We start from the raw sequence: 20,040 nt of genomic DNA, 5'->3' as shown, positions 1-20,040 counted from the left end.
AGCCTGTCCATTATTGCCCTCCCTGGTACTTTATGCAGGACTTTGAAAAGAGAAAGTTCAAAGAGCAAGACTTTCATGCTTCCCCTTCCATGTCAGACACTTTCAACTTGCGGTATCAAAGTCAAACTCAGCAGCTGTTCAAAAGGCTGTGGGCTTGCAGGGGGCAAGGACAGAGCAAAGGGTTGCGTTGCCAAGTCTTAGAACTTCCCAGCAGTCATACCTTACAGAAAAAGGTAAAAACTATAAAAATTAAAAAAATAAACAATGTTGAACTGCTGTCACAGATAAAGCACTTGCCTTTGCTCAATATTTTCCATATTTTTTGGAGGGGGCAGTGGGAAGAGGGGGTGAGGATCTTCTTTGTGAAAAAATAAGTATAGTCGTCTCTTAATATTAAATCAGATGAGAAAATTGATATTGAGAAATCCCAGAGAAGTTGGTTAAGAATACTTAAGAAGTGCCTACTAACATCTAATAAAAGCTGCCTTCTGCATGCCGGGTATTCATCTCTCTCTCACGCTCTCTCTCGTCTTTTTATCTGCCTGCCCACAAGATTTGGAGCACCATTAATTGGTCCTCAGGGAAGTTGACAGGCCTCCGCTTTCATGACTGGGTTCTTTGTGCTTTTTACACAAGTGGGTATCTCTGAAGAGAAAAACAAAAGGAGAAAGTCTAGAGAGTGGGGGGGCGGGGGAGCTGGTGGAGAAATAAAAGGCCAAAAAAAAAGTATCTTCGATAATCTAGGCCCAAAAGCCTTCAGTGTTCACCAGCAAGCCAACAAATTAAGTTAAATCAATTCCTTGAAACCTGCAACCATTTTGCACTCCACCACGTCATTAGGGATCTTGTAATCATTCTAGTCACTGCGGATTGCGATCTCCTGCATTCCTGCAACATTCAAGGTTATTCCCCCAGAACTATTAAAAGGAATAATTGATCACAAGAACTAACCTGAAGCTAACACCTTGCTCCACCTTCCTTTTAGCATTTTCTGCACTCTCAACATCTGCAGGTGGTTTTCGTGGCTCCGGGCCCGGTCTTCAACGTGCCGAGAAACTTCAGAAACTGTTTTTACCGCATCTGATGTTCACAAAGGGGCAGCGTAGGCATTTTAAAAAGAGGACATTGGCTTCCAGAAAAAAGAAATAGACACCGCGCGCAAGCACTGGATTCACTGAGTACAGGGTGAGATTGTTATTGCTGTGCAAATAATGAAACAAAAAAAGTGATGCTGTGCAGTAGGTGCAATTCAGCACCCTAGAGAGGAAGCAGGACAAGCTTGGAGTGCGCAGTCTGTGATTTCCCCTTATATGTGAGCTTTTGAGCATTTTTAATCATTTACTTTATAAGTATTGTACACAGTCCTCCTCTGGTAGCGAGAGTGGTATATAGAGCTCCTCACTGTAAAAGCTGATTGATAACTTTATGTATATCCACTTTTAAATCTGATGCATAAAAGCCACACCATCAGATTTACGGAAAAGCAGATCTCTGATAACATTTAACTGCTATGATTTCAGAATACAGGGAAAGAATAGTGAATCTTACTTGTCAGCTGTTGAAATTCAGGACTGTCAGGGCTGGTGTTTTCGATCAGATCTCGCAACAAATGCTTGTACCTGAAATGAAATTTGATGTCTTTTTTTTAATGAGGAAACACTACTTTCAGTTGCAAACTATAGAAATGATTTGTTGGCAAAATGACTAAAACATCATGGAACTAGGTGCACACTTGTGTTGCTAGTAAAGCAGATGTTGAAAAGGTTTTTAAATGGAAAGAGCAGCGAGGAGCAAGCCAGTTTTGAGCTGGGGTGGGGGTACAGCTTGACATTCCTGTGGCCTTGCAACTTGACGTATGATAGGAGAGACAGAGAGCGAGCTGGCAAAAGTGAAAGAATCCTCTGTACACCTTACCAAAGAATCTGGTACTCGAATAAGAGTCTGAAGAGAGCACTGAAGAGTGAACAGCAACACAAGCCTGGGTCAACCTGAAAAGAAATGCCGAAAAGCCGCTCCCAGTCCTCCTCCCTCTCTCACTACCTGTTATGGGCCCACTTGACAATCAACATTTGTTCGCATAAACCTCCAGCGCACCCCATCCATTTTGTATAATATTTCCTTGAGGATTTCAGATAGATGCTTGAATTTCTTTTCAGTGAGTGCAACGCTTAGAGAATGGGGAACAATTTATTTCCTGCGTTTTTCCTGTCACCGCTGTCACTGCCGCCCCCCCCTCCCACCACCACCAACTCAGTATCTTCCACATTACTTCAGACCTGTTGAAACAATTCCAGTTACACTCTAACCGGCTTTGCTGCTTCACAGAAAGTAATTGTAAAAACCAAAGGCTCTAATTATTTCTCGACTTTATTTCACTTGCCTTGAGCTGGCAGGCCAGGTAAAAGTGAGCATAAGGTGCCTCTCATTAACACTGGCACTCGGCCTTCAATGTCAATGGGAAACTGCTTTTGCTGGAGGTCAAATAGGAATGAGCTCATAGCAGGGGGATCAACAGCTGTAACCAGAACTATCCTTCTGAAAACAAGGCTAGAAATTCAGCAGGACTGATCCTTTGCTCCCAATACAAACGTCCCCACTGACACTGGCACAGGTCTCGACAGTTACAGAGAGATGGACGCCTAGTGTTAATGCCATTGGGGCTAGTAACCTGGAACCCCAGGCTACTACTTTGGAAACATGTATTAAAATCCCACCATGGCATTGGCTGAATGTCAGTTCAATTCATAGAGCGAGAATTCAATAGTGACCATTAAATAATTATTGATTTGTCATAAAAGCCCATCTTATGGGGGTTCAGTGGTTAACTGATTCTGGCCTTGGGAGACTGGCTATGTGGAGTTTGCATGCTCTCCCCATCTGTAGGTTTTCTCTGGTTTCCTCCCACAGTCCAACGGCGTGCAGCTGAGGTGGGAAATGCAGGGTTACAGGGATGGGGTGGGGAGTTGAACTTGAAGCTACACATGAACCCAAACCCACAGTAATGTGATTGATTCTTAACTGCCTTCAGCCTGAGGGCAGTTCAGAATGGCAATGGCTACATCCCGTGAAAAAGATAAAGATTTACAAATGTTGACAGCTGTGGAGGTGTCACATCCAAATAGAAAGGAAGGACAAGGGACATGGACATTGGATATGGCATATTTGCCAAAGGTGGCATATTTCTCTTGCGTTTAGACACTTTATAGTTATATAGCATGGAAACAGACCCTTCGGTCCAACCAGTCCACGTCAACCATAATCTCAAACTAAACTAGTCCCACCTGCCTGCGGTTGGCCCATATCCCTGCAAACATTTCTTATTCATGTACTTATCCAAATGTCTTTTAAATGTTGCATCCACCACTTCCTCTGGAAGTTCATTCCACACACAAATGACTGTGTAGAAAAAAATTGCCCCTTTTTAAATCTTTCTCTGCTCATCTTAAAAATATGCTCCCTAGTCCTGAAATCCTCCACCCCAGGGAAAAAGGCACCTGCCACTCACCATATCTACACCCCTCATGGTTTTATAAAACTCTGTAAGGTCATTGTTCAACCTTCTATGCTCCAGTGAAAAATGTCCTAGCCTATCCAACCTCTCATAACTCAAACCTTCCATTGTTGGCAACACCTTGGTAAATCTCTTCTGAAGCCTCCCAGCTTAATAATATCCTTCCAATAGCAGGGTGACCAGAACGGGACACAGTGCTTCAGAAGAGTAAAAATCAATATGTTAAGTTTTCATCTTCCTCAATTGTTGAATGTCTGCTGCACAAACAAATCTGAAAATAAAAGCTTTGCACACGCAGAACATAACCATAGGTGCTTCCTTTTTCAAAGTCTACAGGCAACTTCAGAGTTCTGATGCACAGGTACTAAGGCACTGTCTACAAGTATATAGAGAAAGCAATGTACACTATTTACAAGATGCACTGCAAAACTTCACCTTGCTTGCTTAGATAAGACCTTCCAAAACTATGACCACTTCCATCTCGAAGGACAAGGGGGGGCAGAGACATGGACCTTCTTCATCTGCAAAGTACGTTTCCGAGGGTGGTGGTGAGCTGTTTCCTTGAACCTCGTTTTTTTTAACACAGTCATTTCCTTCACTTTCTACCTTACTTTCAGCTCTCCAATGTTGGCAGGCTGCTTCAAACATCCCACCTCATTCGGTTCTCAGAGTCTTTTAGAAGTGAAGTGTCCAAACTGCACTATTTTTTCAGATCATTCTTTAAGAGATATAGAGTGGCATAGATAGAGTGGATAGCCAGAGACTGTTTCCCATGGTGGAAATGGCTATCATGAGGGGGCGTAATATTAAAGTGATTGGAGAAAGGTTTAGGGGAGATGTCAGAGGTAGATTCTTTATAGAGAAACTGGTGGGTGCTTGGAATGCACTGCCAGCGTTGGTGGTAGAGTCAGATACATTAGGGACATTTAAGCAACTCTTGAATCGGTACATGGAAGATAGTACAATGAAGGGTGTGTAGGTTAGTTTGATTGTAGAGGACGATAAAAGGCCAGCACAACATCGAGGGCCGAAGGGCCTATACTGTTCTATGTTTTCTAAGAGAAGTCACAGACTACAGGCAAACAATGCTTTTCTGTCATAAACACCTATAAGCTTTCTGATGACAAAAAGAAATAAGATCAGTTCATCTCTCAGCTTGTCTACGTCCAATAAAGGGAGAGAAGTGGGAAAAAGGTACCTTGCTACAGTTGGAATTATTTTCGTTAATGCTATCACTTTGAAGAAGAGTTATGCAATCCAGGATGCCAAGTGCGTTACAAAGACCTGGACAATTTTGGAATGCATTGTACAAGGAACCTATTGGAGTTGAACACAGAGGACTCTGATGAACTCTGAATGATGAGATGGATTGGCCTCTATTCATTAAAAAAACATGTTGCACATACAAATTAACAATGGACAAGACAAGCTGTCTCTGGGGATGGCGGGACTGACGCATAAAGAAAGATTGACTGGGTTAGGATTGTTTTCGCTGGAGTTTAGATAAATGAGGAGGATCTCATAGAGACTTATTAAAATTCTAATAGGAGGAGACAGGGTAGATATAGGGAGGATATTCCTGATGGTGAGTGTATCCAGAACCAGAAGTTTCAGTCTGAGGATTCAGGGCAGACCATTTATAGGACGGAGATAAAGAGACATTTCTTCACCCAAAGTGTGGTGAGCCTGTGGAATTCATTACCACAGGATGTAGTTGATGCCAAAACATTGAATGTATTCAAGAGGCGGCTACATATAGCACTTGGGGCGAATGGGATCAAAGGTTATGGGGAGAAAGCAGGATTAGGCTATTGAGTTGGACAATCAGCCATGATCGTGTGAATGGTGGAGCTGGCTTAAAGGGCCAAATGGCCTCCCCCCCTCCTATCTTTTATGTTTCTATGTTGAGACAGTTATACAGCAGGACTAAAGATGATCAGTCGTTGAAGGTGATGTGAAGAGTTCTGATGAGAAAGCGAGAGTTGTCAGTTGAGCTTGTGGTATCCTTCAAGAGATCTGAATTGAAGATTCTAGGGAGGTATCTGGTTAAACTGCTGGAGAAGAAAATATGGGATAAAAGTCACCGCACACGCACCAAAATTCTGACAAACATTTCCATCAATTGTTTCAAGAGAATGACAGAAGAGCAGGATTGAACAGAGTCATGAGAACTTTCATATTTTGTTTCCTCGTGTGAATCTACAAGATTAAACAGTAGTTTCTGAGGATTTTGCTAATTGGCATGAATGTGGATTCCCTGGCATTGATTGGTGACCATAGGATGATTTGGTGGCGCCCATATTGCACACGATATCAAGGTTCCTCCTATTCTTTTCTGATCAGTACCAGCTCAATAAGGTAGGTGTGTCTCAGTTTAACATCTCCTCAGATGGCATTTCTGAAGGTGCAATGCCCCCCCCCCCCCACCTGTTTTACACTGCACTAGAGAACATAAGCACAATTCTTGGAATAGAGTTGATGGTGCAGTCTTTACCAGCTGAAGCAAGCTGACAACAGGCTGTACCTTCGTGTCAACGTGTTACCTTAAAAATTTCAACACAACCTGGATATTCTCCAGTTAAGCCACACACCATTCGGTCTGAAATATCTTCGGTAAAATACTCAAACTATTTCGGAGTTACTAAACAATTACTGACAATCTGCTCTCTTCAGCATGTGCACAATGGGAATCTAATTAGTACACATTCAACCAGACCAAACAATCCCTGTTGTCAGCATTCCTGGAGGAACAGTGTAATGAAAACATAACAGTCTTGACATACAGGTCTGCTTAACAGTAACTGGTCCACAATTTGCTTCTCATATAATTAGTGTATTTTGTTACTGTCTGATGGATATTTTCTGGTAATAAAGGGCAGCAGAAGGCAAATTCCACCTCCTCTGGGCCTAATATGCCAATGATGCACGACTGTCACTGTGGGAGTCTGTCAAATGTGGAGTGTTCCACTGTGCAGGCCCTCTCCGAACAGTGGCAGCAGCTGGCTCCAGCATATGCTTTCACGAGTAGGAGCTTCCCAAGACCTGCTGCTTTCATCACTGCGGAGATTAATTACTGCAGACTGGTGTCAGTTGCAAGCAGGCCAGGCCTAGGGGAGATTCCCACACTATCTACTGTGACAGCAGACATAATGTGTCCTGTCATCTGGAAGCCAGCACTTTCTTCTCTCTCCTTCCTAGTTTGAAAATACATTTATTTGAAAGCCAAGCGAGAAATTCCACAGTTTTCCTTTTTTTTTTGCAGAAATGTTAGGGCCCAACACGCAGTTGAAACTTAAAGTCCACAATCATGTGCTTAGAGTTACAAGATCAATAATGTAATCAGAGTAAGGTGAAAATAGCAGCTTGACAGCGTTACTGAAACATATACAGGGCCATAGTGAAAAATGTTTAAAAAGATGTTTGTGACATTAAATTAATAAATGTATTGATTATACACAATGGCTCATCAGAGCGATGACATAAATTTGACTTTCACAGAATTGGACAGAGGAATTCACAACAGCTTAAAGAAATATCAAGGACAGAACTTGATATTTGACTTGTACTTGAAACTCATCCTCTTATCATTCATTACTTCACGCAACGCAAAGACAAATCAGTTTTTCCCAATTTCAGCTCTGAAAAATGGGAAAAGATCACAAATGAAAAAAAGTACAACAAAGAAAAGCAACAAGTAACTACCAGAAACCCAACAAAAGATGAAGAAAAGAAAATGCAGAGAGAGGAGCCGCACAAATAAAGGCGACATTTTTGGGTATTTTCTATCCAGAAGAGGGCACGGTAAAGTTCAATGTTATGACCCCGTTGATGACTTTTATTTTTTTGGGTCTCACTTGTTTAATTTTGCAATGACCTGCAAAAATCCATTTACGAGCAAGCTGAACAAATTCAAGGGAACCAGCCTTATTGTTTCAATTCTCCAGATATTTCTTAGCCTCTCTTGATAGCTCAGGAGAGCGAAAGACAGAGAGAGAGAGAGAGACAGAGCGAGGGGGGGCAAGAGACAGAGTGGGAGAGGGAACAGAGCGAGGGGGGGAAGACAGGGAAGACAGAGCGGGGGGTTGAGACAGAGCGGGGGGGGTGGACAGGGCGGGAGGAAGACAGAGTGGGGGGGGGTGGGGGGGACAGAGCGGGGGGAGACAGACCGAGGGGGGATCAATAAAAAGGAATAACAGACTGTGCATGATAATTTTTTAACCAGTGGATAAGTAATGTCACAGAATTGAAAGAGTATGGGAAGGCTATTCAGCTCATTGTGTCCACTCTGGCTCTTTAAATACACATTTCACTTCGGATTATTATCCTGCGTTTTATCCCATAGCTTACAATGCTGTTTCTTTTCAAAAAACTGTCTAATTCCCCTTTGAATGGCTCAATTGAAGCTGCCTCTGCCACACAGACTCTCGCAGTGCCTTACAGACCCTCAACCATTCGCTGCGTGAATGTGTTTTTGGTAATGTTGCTTTTGCTTCTTTTGCCAATCCTTTTAAATCTGTGCCTCTCGGTTCTCAAGCTTTTCACAAGTGGGAACAGTTTCAACCCCATCTCCTCTGTCCAAGCTCTGCATGGATTTGAATTCCACTATCAAATCTCCTCTCAGCCGTGTCTTTTTTTTTTAATGCCAAGCAAACAGTCAACCGAGCTCCATGGCTGCATCATAATTCTATAGAGGTTTGTCAACAGGACCCAACAAAAGTTTCATCAAATTGAGAATGTTGAAGAGCCATAAACAGGTCTTCCTCATGGAATTAACAGCTGCATCACAAAGACATTACCAACGGGAGTCAATTATTAAACACTCAGCCTTCATACATCTTCCTACATCCAGACTATTGTAGCTGACAGTGGGAAATGCCATCTGTCTGGAAAAGATAGGCAGTGAAGACACAATTGGCAAAGGCTACACACCCAGGGATTTCAGGACAGCGACTGGGAGACTGCCTCCATGAACTGTGCTGGCAACTGTCCGGTGCCCTTGGCTGGATCTTCCCAGATTGACAGATTGCACCATAAAAACCAGCGAGCTCGTTCGAGAGGAGGCAGAACAAATCAGCCACAACTTCACTGCCCAAGATTCATCCAGAACATGTTGGGCAGGGGGCACGTGCTGGCACATCATCACCTTGGCCCCATGCCCAGAGCATGCAGGAGGGTGGCAAGCTCCAATATCTGCTGACAATTGGCAATGTGCAGATGGAGACCAAGGTGGCAACATGGCATTATTTGAAGCAATTTTGCCCACGTGCACTTGGCAAGTAGAGGGGCGAAAGCAGCAAGCTCCATCTTCACAGCTGTTGGATGGAGCCACTCAAGGTCACTTTGGAGGATATAAAACGAGGCTCTCTGACAAGCCATCAAAACCAGCCTGTAACCTATCACGAGATCCCTCAAGTGATAGCCAGCTTTAGAACAGAAATGTCTCCCCATTGTAAACACTGCATTGGGTCAAACATGCAGAGTTCCACAAAAAGGCGTTGCTTCAAATGTGAGTCAGCTCCTCACACAGCGTGTTTGTATTTGCCAAATTAAGTCAAATTTATTGATGGCCATCGCCCTATTGTCATCTGCAGAGGCAGGAAGAACGACAAAAAGCTTGAGCAATGAGATGGGGGTTGGAGGATTTTAAGGGAACAAGTCTCAGATAAAGGAAGAATTTGCAATGCTGGACCAATGGGGGGAAGATGGGCGAGAGGTGTAGAGAGCTTGAGGATAGAAAGTTATTACAGGATTGGTGGAGTCATTGAGATACATGGTGAGCTTGAGGATAGAAAGTTATTACAGGACTCGTGGAGTCATTGAAGGATAGGAGTACCGAAGGATTTCAAGGCCAATGTGTATTTTTAATTTGAAGTGAGGAGATGGGGAACAAAGTCAGTGAGGATTAGCATGTAATGGGTGAGTGGAACATGGTACAGGATCAACTTCAAGTAGGAGAGCTTTAAACGAGCTGGAGTATGTGAGGAACAGAGGAGGAGACTAATAAGGAAAGCATTAGATTAATTTATCTCAAGATGGCAATAGTAATGCTGACCGTTTCAGTTGCAGATACACTCAGATGAGAGCAAATGGCCAATGACCCAGAAATGAAAGGCGCTAACAGTGAAGATGCAGGGCTGGAATCACAGATTGCAATCTAACAACAGAGCAAAACTCTCAATTCTCCAGATCTATAGCCTAAGAGACAGTTGGGCGTGGGAATCAGAGGGCAGGATTTTCCCTTCTAAGACTTTTTTTCACTCAAAGGACATGGGGGTTGCTGGCTGTCCAGCACTTATTGCTTGTGCATGGTTGCCCCTCGAGAAGGTGTTGGTGAGCTGCTTTCTTGAACCCCAGCTGTCCACATGCTGCAGGTTGACCCACAATGCCCTTAGGGAGGGAATTTCAGGATTTTAACCCAGTGAATGAAGAAACAGCGATACATCTGCAGGTCAGGATAGGGAATGGCTTGGAGGGGAACTTCCAAGTGATGGTGTTGGCATAATTCTGCTGCCCTTGCACTGGTCATGGGTTTGGAAGGTGCTGTCTGAGGATCTTTCATCAATTTTACAGTGCATCTTTTCAATTTGAAATTAAAGTATGGCAGTGAACATTGGTGTCATGTCTATCATGGCTGGGACCATGATCTTGTTTCCCAGCTTAATATCTACGCAAGTGAGATGTTGTGCGAGTTATTTAGTAAATCATATGTGGAGAGTAAGCAGCAGGTTCTCCCCACTGACACATCCTTCCAGGCTTGAACATCCTGAAGTCATAATTAAAGATCAGCGGGTCACCACTGGCTGCAAATCAGGGAACTTCCAAAGAGTCTGCAGTAGTCACCCAGAGAAGCCCAGAAACACCCTCCAAGTCATCTAAACTGGCTTCCCAAGTCACCATGGGAAGGTCCATCCTGTTCCCAGGGGATATGGCATTTGGATGCCTTAAGAGTAGTAGGTGACTGAGTTCTTTGAGACTACTCTACCACTCAACAAGACCATGGCTGACTTAGTTGTGGTCTTGGCTCCACTTTCTCATCTGTACTGTATAACCTTTGTCTTGTCTACAAACATTTATGAAACTAGCAGCGCATTAATGCTGCAGCACGGTGGCTCAGTGGTGAGCACTGCTGCCTGACGTTGCCAGAGACCCAGGTTCGATTCCACCCTCAGGCAACTGCACAGAGTTTGCATATTCTGCTCACTGTCCGCATAGATTTCCTCAAGGTGTTCCAGCTTCCTCCAACAGTCCAGGTTAGGTGGAGTGGCCATGCTAAATTGCCCAGATTAGCCATGGGAAATGCAGGGTTACAGGGTTAGGATGGGTCCGGGTGGGATGCTCTTTAGAGGGTCAGTGTGGACTCAGTCGGCTGGTTGGCCTACTTTTGTGATAGTGGTCTAAGGGGAAAAAAAAAACAGTCTGAAAATGCAGATCTAACTTTAAATGCAATTCCCAGCAATGTTACAGTCACGCTGATAATAATGATTAAAATGTCCTTCTTTTATTGCTCAATTTATCTCAAAAGTGCAAGTGTTTTTATCTCCAGGATTAAAACAAAACATCTTTTAAAAAAAATAATCCCCTGAAATGGAACAACAAACAGCTGGGAGCAGCTTTTGAACAAATTTACTTTAACTGGTACTAAGCTTTAGCATTTCTATTTGAAAATCAAGAAGGCAGAACAAGCCGGAAATACCTCAAGTAGACCAAGCAACATCTGTGAAGATAAATAGTAAGCAAATGTGTCAGCGTCATGACCTTTCATCAAACTTGACTAAAAAAGTTAGAGGTGGAACAGTATTTTGAGTGAGTATAGAAACAGGAAAAGCAGGAAGGTGTGTAACAGAGAGGAAGGCAGGAGGGATTGAATGACTAAATGAACAATGGTGCTAGACCCCAAGAAAAGATGTAGGGACAAGTATAGAAACAAAGGATGGGTCTAGAGATGTCAACGATGAGGAAAGATTTGGAGATTGGACCCTGGGAATGAAATGGAAATTGGAAACAATATTTTTGAAATGTTCCAGTTTGAGGAAACAGCACAGAAAGAGAGATAGAGAGAGACAGACAGAGGGACAGAAACAGAGAGAGAGACAGAAACAGAGAGAGAGAGAGAGAGAGAGACAGAAACAGAGAGAGAGAGAGCGAGACAGAAATAGAGAAATAGAGAGAGAGAGAGAGAGAGAGAAACAGAGAGAGAGACAGAAACAGGAACAGAGAGAGAAAGAGAGAGCGAGACAGAGAAAAGCCACAAGTAGGACCAGGACGACGAATGTACCACGTATTCCATGAAAAAGGTAGGTTCAGTTAGAAGTTCCATAGCAAAATATTTTATTTGGTAGGATGCAGGTTTGATCAAAGGAGATGTTGGAAGAGGGTGGTGGTGGTCGGGGGGGGGGCAGAGATGTAGTTAGGCTTGGTCTTAGTCAAGGGAGAGGCCATGAGATCTCTCATCAATGTGGGTGCAGTGTGGAAACACAGAGGGACCAGATGCCCAGGGTGCAAAGGGAATGCCAGGAAATCAGCAACTGGAGCAAGTTTTGAAAAAGAGACCCCTGACAATAGTAGAAAAATAGGGTCTAGACATGAACAAATCATTTCTGTGTGACAGGTGCAGGCCGAATAAATGGACTTTCCAGGGCAAACCTTCCTGTGGATATTGGGAATGGGCAGAAGACTCCGTGTATTTGGGAGGGCAAGTGGGGAAATCATGAGACTGGAGGCAAAGATCACTAAGGATGAGACGGGATAAGTGACAAACTGGGAAACTACAGGTTGAGGTTGTGGCTGTCAGGAGAAGCCATTAGAGAACTAGCCGTCCGCTGCCTCAAGGTAAGGTTGGTTCACTTACTTGCAATGGCATTATGCTTGTCAGAGGCATTAATGGCAATGCTATGCTGGGTCTGAGGACTGGTGCTGCAGGTTCAGAGGAAAGAATGTTACAGCAAGTGACTGGAGGAGAAAAACTGAGATGATGCTTCACACCAGCAGATTCTAATGAAAAGATATGGACAGAGTAAAAGGATAACGGGAGGATCCAGGTGGAATAAAAATTTGGAAAATGGGAGAAAAGGCCTGCTATATGAAGTGAAGATTTCTCACCAAAAGTGCAGTTGTGGAGGTAAAAACATTGAAGATTTATTTTTTAATTCACTCATGGGATGTGGGCATCTCTGGCTAGGCCAGCATTTATTGTCCATCTCTAATAGCCCACAGGTCAGTCAAGAGTCAACCGCATTGCTATGGGGCTGGGGTCACATGTAGGCCAGATTTTCTTCCCTAAAGCCCATCAGTGGATCAGATGAGCTTCTATCAACAATTGACGATGGTCTCGTGATGATCATTAGACTCTTTAATTCCAGATCCTTTATTGAATTCAAATTCCACTATCTATCACGGCAGGATTTGAACCCGTGCCCCCACAACATGAGCTAAGTTTCTGGATTAATTGTCTAGCGATAATACCACTAGGCCATTGCCTCTCCAACTAACTGTAGTGAAGGCCTAAGGAGCTTCAGATTGTGTGACGACTGATTTAAGCAGAGACGAAGGTCAGGGGAGGACAGAAAATTCATGGCGAGATAGTCTTAATGTGAATATTTCAACCCCATATGGCGTATGAGGTGAAAACATAAAATTTGTTAAGACAAGACTGAATAGCCAACAAAAAGTGTCTTATCTGGATTTATTGGTATATTGACCTGGCATGACGTAAAACAACAATAAGAAATTGCTTCAATTGTGTTAAAATAAGCAGATAAAGGTTTGGTGAGAATTTTACTCAATATGAAAAGTGCTGAAGTTGAGAATCAATATCAGATAGTTAATACACCAATTGGTTATTTCCTCCAATTACTCATAATAAAGTCATCATCAATTTATAGTGTTAATGATAGAGATGAAATTTTCCAGCTGTCTGAAAAATATATTTTGAGACATTAAATCACTAAGAGAGACAAGGAATGCCATTTGGGGCTGTTAATGGTCATTCAAAGCAACTTAATGAAAATTACAAGCTACCAGTGGTTGGCACTTAACCCGATGCGATTCTACTTTTTCAAAAGATAAACCTGTCATGGATAAAAACATTGTGGATCGGCCTAACACACAGCATTATTGGAATACCTTCTCTGGGCAGACTGCAGTGATTCAAAAGACAATTGTCCCTAGCCACGATAATGGAGAGTGGGAACGGCCAATAAATGCTGGCCTTACTGAACCAGTTAGTTGCAAAGCATTGGTTGCCAACATACTAGTTACGTCAACGATGCAATAATAAAATAGGAAGGAAGCACCTCCACCCAGTACTGTCTCCAAATGTATATATTTGAAATTCTTATCAGCTGTAAAACACAAAATCTTTGGCTTTGAATTGTCAGGCATATAGTTGAGGCTTGATGTTTACATTTGTAATGAAATAGTTAATTAGACTTTGACGTATGCATTTGCTCGTATACAAATACTTTACAAGTTACTTGTTTCCAAGTTAAAGTAAAACACCAAATTCAAGAAAATTAGAATTCCTGATATACCCCTGTTTAGAGAAATACCTATGTGACCCAGTTACCATGGGGTGAGATGGAGGGTTTGGTGAGGAGGTGGAGAAACAAACAGAAACTCATTGAGGTGTCAAATGGAATTTTATCAGCTTCCACAGTATCCCACAAAACTAAGACAGTGGCAACTGAGATGCAGAAGAAACGCGACTGTGCAAAGTAGAGAGAACTGTTTTGTGTTAAAGACCATCTAATACTTATGGTTTCCATTCAAAAGAAGTGGAAGAGACAGAAAGGGTTCTTAAAGATTTAGGGAAGGTTGGGTTGTGCTTTGCTAGTGATAGTTGATCTGGGAAAATCTGGCTAGAGAGAGGAACAATTGTCAACATTTCAACCTGGTGTGCTGGAGAGTTTGGAGTCACTTTGGGGTAGCTCCTTTAATGCTACATTGTTGCAGAAGAAAGACACTGAGAAAATGTGGTTCCTACAAATATTTTGTTTGCATTAGTTACTGAATGCTAAACTTAGATTTTTTTCAGTTGACGCACTGTTAGTTCTGTTGTCTGTAAATTTATGTTTGAACTAGAGTAAACTGATTTTAGTTTGTTTGTTACAGTAAAAGACTTAAGATAGTGAACTCACATCCTTTGGTTCTTTCAGTTGGTCATTTTGGAAGTTCATCTATTTTAAAAGATTGGTCTTTATCGAGATCCTTTTGAGTCATGAAATTGCAATAATTCAAAGTCGTACACCATTTCTGATTTAATGGGACAAAACATGGGCAACAAATAGGGCAGTTTATTCGCAGCAGAGTGATTCATACAAAATCAATCGACCAGATCCATCCAGGCAAGTGATGATTTCATATGCACAAAGAAGGGCTGGCTCCTAATTCGTTTTCCAGCAGAAGGTTAAGCTTGTAAACTTCTATATTTTTAAATGTTATCAAATACTGCATTAGGAGGGACAATTTATAAAACAGAAGGAGGTCACTTGACCCCTCACGTCTGTGCCGCCTTGTGTGCATTGGAGAAGAGACTATAGGAACCAATGCCTACTTACTGATAAACCCGCTTACGTGGCAGTGAGAGCAAATCCTCCAGTTTCAACCCTTGGAATTCCGGTCTAGATTCTTGGAGCCTCTTAAAACGTACAAATGACTTATTTTTCCTAATTTGTTCCTAAAATAGACCACACAAGATGCATATTAATTAACAGAGTGTTGCAGATGTTGGCAGACAATATTAATCTTAACGATCTCTTTGCACTCACTGTGAAGACGTTTCATAACATTTCCCGATTGAAACTAATTGCGCAGGGGCGCATTATTATGCACAGGGATGATACTGAAGGTTGAAAAGGACAAACCAACTATTCTCTGTCAGATCATCCTAATTATGCAGTCCCATGTTCCAACAATTACATTTATGTAGACCCACTGTTAAAATCAATGTTACTTGCACAGCTAGTCCTTAATCAATGGAATCAGTCAATTTACTATGGTCACATCCTTCTTCTTAATTAAGACAGTGATATCTCTCTAGCTCAGGATCTCAACGAGATAAATAAGTACACAGAGTGGGAAATGTCAAAGAGGTGACTCCATGAGTTTACTCCGACAAACTTTGAAGGAGGAGGACAATATCCTTAGAATGAAGGGGATGAGGAAAAGCTGAGCATGTTTTCAAAGCACCAACTTTTTTTTATTCATTCCTGGTATGAGGGCATCACTAGGTAGGCCAGCATTTTTACTGCCCATCCTAATTGCACAGAGAGCAGTTAAGAATCAACCCCATGGCTCTAGGTCTGGAGTCACATGTAGGTCAGACCAGGTAAGGATGGCAGTTTCCTTCCCTGAAGGACATTAGTGAACCCGCTGGGTTTATCCAGCAATTGACAATGGATTCCAAGTTATCATTAGACTCGCACTTCCAGATTTTACTGAGTTCAAATTACACCATCTACCGTTGCGGGATTCGAACCTGGGTGCCCAGAACATTACCTGGGTCTCTGGATTAACAGCCTAGTGATAATACCACTAGGCCATCGTCTCCTCAAATTCAAATTCCTTAGGGAAAGAGCAGGTTGCATAAAACAAAAAACTGATAGCAAAAACTGCAATTAATAAAGAATGCTTTCAATGTGAATACCTTTTATAATCAAAGTCCAAATTATAATGCTTCTGCCACTGGTGCCAAATTTAATTATAGACAGTGTGGCAACCTCATTGGACAATTAGCCTTTGTTTTTACATATAGTCCATTTCTATACGGTGTCACCTCACTCTCATCATCAGAACAGCAAAATGCTGGATGAATCTATTGAAGATGTTGCTGAATGTTAATCTGTCATTACAAATACACCTTCAATGACTCATAAAAATTGCTGCATTACCTGTAGGACTTTGACAGCCTGCTCCATATTGTCTGTGTAAGTGATATAAAGATGAAGGTGAGGGCAGAAGAGGTCAAAGGCCAATCCAAACTTGCCATTTTCAAGATTACACAGTAATGTCCTGTATAGGATATAAAAATGTTGCTTATCCAGTGACATTTCTCTAATTTTTTTCCCAAGCTAATCAAACCAGTGCTTCATGCCCCATAACAAAGCATATTTTCTTTAAAGTAACACATGGAGGAAAACTTCATAGATACTGAAATCAAGTGGGAGACATGTTAATGATCGAAGACACGATGAAAGCCATATATTAATTCGCATTTAGCCCAGACCACCTGTGTCTTTACAGCTCTAAGTCAGACAGCTAGACTCCAAATGCTGCAAAATTGGATCAACAGAGAAGTCAAACAGATGCTGGAATCTGTACTGGAAACAAAAAATCTTGGAGATCACAGAGGGTCAGGCAGCATCCATGGAGAGACAGCAAGATAACATTTCGAGTCAGTCTGATGAAGAGTCATCTAAGGCTTGAAACATTAGCTTGCTCACTCTCCATGAATACTGTCTGGCTCCCTGTGATTTCCAACATTTTTGTTTTCACCATGCATTGCATTTCTGCCTTGGATCATGTTGTATCAGTTAACCCAGCGTACAAGTCATACCCATTTCTCAAGCTCCAAAAGTCATGTTTCTTGCACATGTTCAGCATATCAATATCAACCCATTTTTCACAACTCATGTTTGTAGTAGGAGGCAGCTTCAGTTTTGCACCCCACAAATGGATGATTTATTTACTGATACCTTATAACTGGGCTCAAGTAGGCATCACAGGCTGTATTGTAAAGACATATGGAAGTTTAAAGCATGCCCACGCACAACAGGCTCACTGCTGTGAACGATAAAGGTGATGACCATGCACACACCCTCCAGTGGTTCACTTTTTGTGTGACAAAAGGTCAACGTATGGGCTGATGTCTGTGCAAAGCAGAAGGAATGCCAGTAGGGGAATAGATAGGAAGCAGAGATCAAAACAACAATGTTTAGATGAGCCTTAGAAAAGGACAAGGAACAAAGTGGAATAGATGGTGATCAATTGGCAATGGGGCTAATTTCAGGAGGGATAAGAACAGGCCTATCCCCAGGCGAACTGAATCTGTCATTGCCAAGGGAAGTGTTGCCACAGGAGAAAGTGAGGACTGCAGATGCTGGAGATCAGAGCTGAAAACGTGTTGCTGGAAAAGTGCAGCAGGTCAGGCAGCATCCAAGGAGCAGGAGAATCGACGTTTCGGGCATGAGCCCATCTTCAGGAATCATGAAAGTCACAGTCAAAACACCTTTGAAATATTGGCTGGGCTAAAATTAAGGAGCAGGGATTAGAAGAGTTGGACTTAAAAGTTGATAAAGTCAGCAGGATCAGATGGGATGTATCCAAAGTTGCTGAAGAAACTAAGCATAGAAAGTGCAGTGTTACAGGCCACAGTCTTGCAACCCTTCTTAGAAACAGGGTAGTGCCGGAGGATTAGAGAAGTGAAAAGTTTACAACATCTGTGAGAATAAGATGCAAGGATATACAGAGTAGCTTCAGGCCCAACAGTTTAATAACGGTGGTGAGAAAAGGATTAGAGACAATACTAGGGGCAAAAATTAGCATAAGTAAAGATAACTTCAAATCAACCTGCTCAGAGATGCTATTGATCCAGCTTGGAGCAGTTGGGACTTGAACCGAAACTTCTCATCCAGAGGTGGGGACACTACCATGACACTATAAGAGCCCTAAATTGATGAGTCGGTGAATAAAGGAAAACCAGAACAGACGTTAAGGGCAAGCCATGCTTATCCAACGTGTTTGAGTTGCAAAAATGAGTAACAGAGAGGATCGGTGAGGATGATGCAGTTAGAGTGGTGTACCTGAACTTCCCAAGGACATTTGAAAACACATTACATAATAGGCTTGCCATCAAAGATAAAGTCACTGGACTACTAGGGACAGTGGCTGCACAGACACAAAGCTGGCAGAGTTGCAGGAAATAAAGAGAAATATACAGCTGTTTGTCAGACAGGGGAGAAGTGTGCAGTGGGATTCCCCAAGGATCTGTCCCATACTTTTCTGGAAAACTATTAACGACCAAGACTTGGGTGCACTGGGCATAATTTTCAGCTGACAAAACTTGGAAGCCTCATTAACTGTGAGCAGGAAAATGACAGATTTCAAGAGAATGTGTAGGTAGGCTGGTGGAATGAGCAGCAATGTAGGAGGTGAAATTTAAGGCAAAGAGATATATAAAATGGAATATTTAGTCAAGAACAATGAGGATAGGCAATGCAACATAAAGGGGATCATTCTAATGGGAATGCAAGGAAAGGTACATACGCTCAAAGCATTGAAAATTGCAAAGCAGGTTAAGAAAGGTGGTAAAAGAGCAACCAAGATCCAGGGCTTTGTATATAGAGCAAGTAAACCAAGGAGGTTACAATGAACCTTTACAAAGCACTGTTACAGTCCCAATTGAAATACAATATTCACTGCTGGACATCACCCTTTAGGAAAGATCTGGAGATATTAATGAGTGTGCAGAAAGATTTTACAAAACTGGCTCCAGGGTTGAGAGATTGCAGCTATGTGAATATATTGAAGACTTGTTGTTCTTAGAAGAAACCCACAGTGACACCAGGAAAAATATTCTTCACACAAGTAGAATGCAGTGCCTGGTAACATGCTGAAGACAGATTCAGTTGTGGCTTTCAAACAGGACTTGATAAAGCACCTGAAAAGAAGTGATTTGCAGTTGGGAAAAGAAGTTAGGATCAGTTTATAGAGTCAGAGTCGTACAGCATGCAAACAGGCCCTTCAGTCCAACCAGACCATAATGCCAAAATAAACTAGTCTCATCTGCCTGCTCCTGGCCCTCATCACTTCAAACATTTTTTTAATTCATGTACTTATCCAAATGTCTTTTACACATTGTAACTGTACCTGCGTCCACCACTTCCTCTGGAAGTCCATTCCACATACTAACCATGCTGTGTGTAAAAGAAAATTGCCCCTCATGTCCTTTTTCAAAGTTGAGTTAGTCTTGCAGTGATATTGGTCTTGAATGGCCTCCTTCGGCACTTTTATCATTCTAGATTTTATGAAATGGCCATCAGGAAATGAAGTGAAAGATCTTCTGTCCACCGTCAGCCCACAGAAAATATAGTCATAGAGATGTACAGCATGGAAACAGACCCTTCGGTCCAACCCATCCATTCCGACCAGATATCCTGACCCAATCTAGTCCCACCTGCCAGCATCTGGCCCATAGCCCTCCAAACCCTTCCTGTTCATATACCCATCCAAATGCCTTTTAAATGTAGCAATTGTACCAGCCTCCACCACTTCCTCTGGCAGCTTATTCCATACACATACCACCTTCTGGAAAAAGTTGCCCCTTAGGTCTCTTTTATATCTTTCCCCTCTCACCCTAAACCTATGCCCTCTAGTTCTGGACTCCCCCACCCCAGGGAAAAGACTTTGTCTATTTATCCTATCCATGCCCCTCATAATTTTGTGAACCTCTATAAGGTCACCCCTCAGCCTCCGATGCTCCAGGGAAAACAGCCCCAGCCTGTTCAGCCTCTCCTTATAGCTCAACTCCTCCA

At 42.4% G+C, this 20,040-nt stretch overlaps 1 protein-coding gene across 4 annotated transcripts in view; it reads right to left on the bottom strand.

The window, feature by feature from the left end:
- Positions 1–20,040, bottom strand: part of arhgef39 (Rho guanine nucleotide exchange factor 39) — a 74,317-nt gene that overhangs the window by 15,364 nt on the left and 38,913 nt on the right. For 3 of the 4 annotated variants that reach the window (XM_087999656.1, XM_087999658.1, XM_087999657.1), the window contains 4 exons: positions 16,399–16,519; positions 15,067–15,185; positions 1,549–1,619; positions 952–1,080 (listed from right to left, as the gene is read on the bottom strand). In XM_087999656.1, coding sequence (XP_087855782.1) covers positions 952–1,080; positions 1,549–1,619; positions 15,067–15,185; positions 16,399–16,519 — 440 coding nt within the window. The remainder of the gene's footprint in view (positions 1–951; positions 1,081–1,548; positions 1,620–15,066; positions 15,186–16,398; positions 16,520–20,040) is intronic. The other variant, XM_087999659.1, reaches the window with a different exon arrangement.

The sequence above is a fragment of the Chiloscyllium plagiosum genome, unplaced genomic scaffold (genome assembly GCF_037043375.1).
Source record: "Chiloscyllium plagiosum isolate Xiang-an unplaced genomic scaffold, Cpla_swu_hap1 HiC_scaffold_23, whole genome shotgun sequence".
Taxonomy (NCBI): domain Eukaryota; kingdom Metazoa; phylum Chordata; class Chondrichthyes; order Orectolobiformes; family Hemiscylliidae; genus Chiloscyllium; species Chiloscyllium plagiosum.
This window is presented reverse-complemented; position numbering and strand designations above follow the sequence as displayed.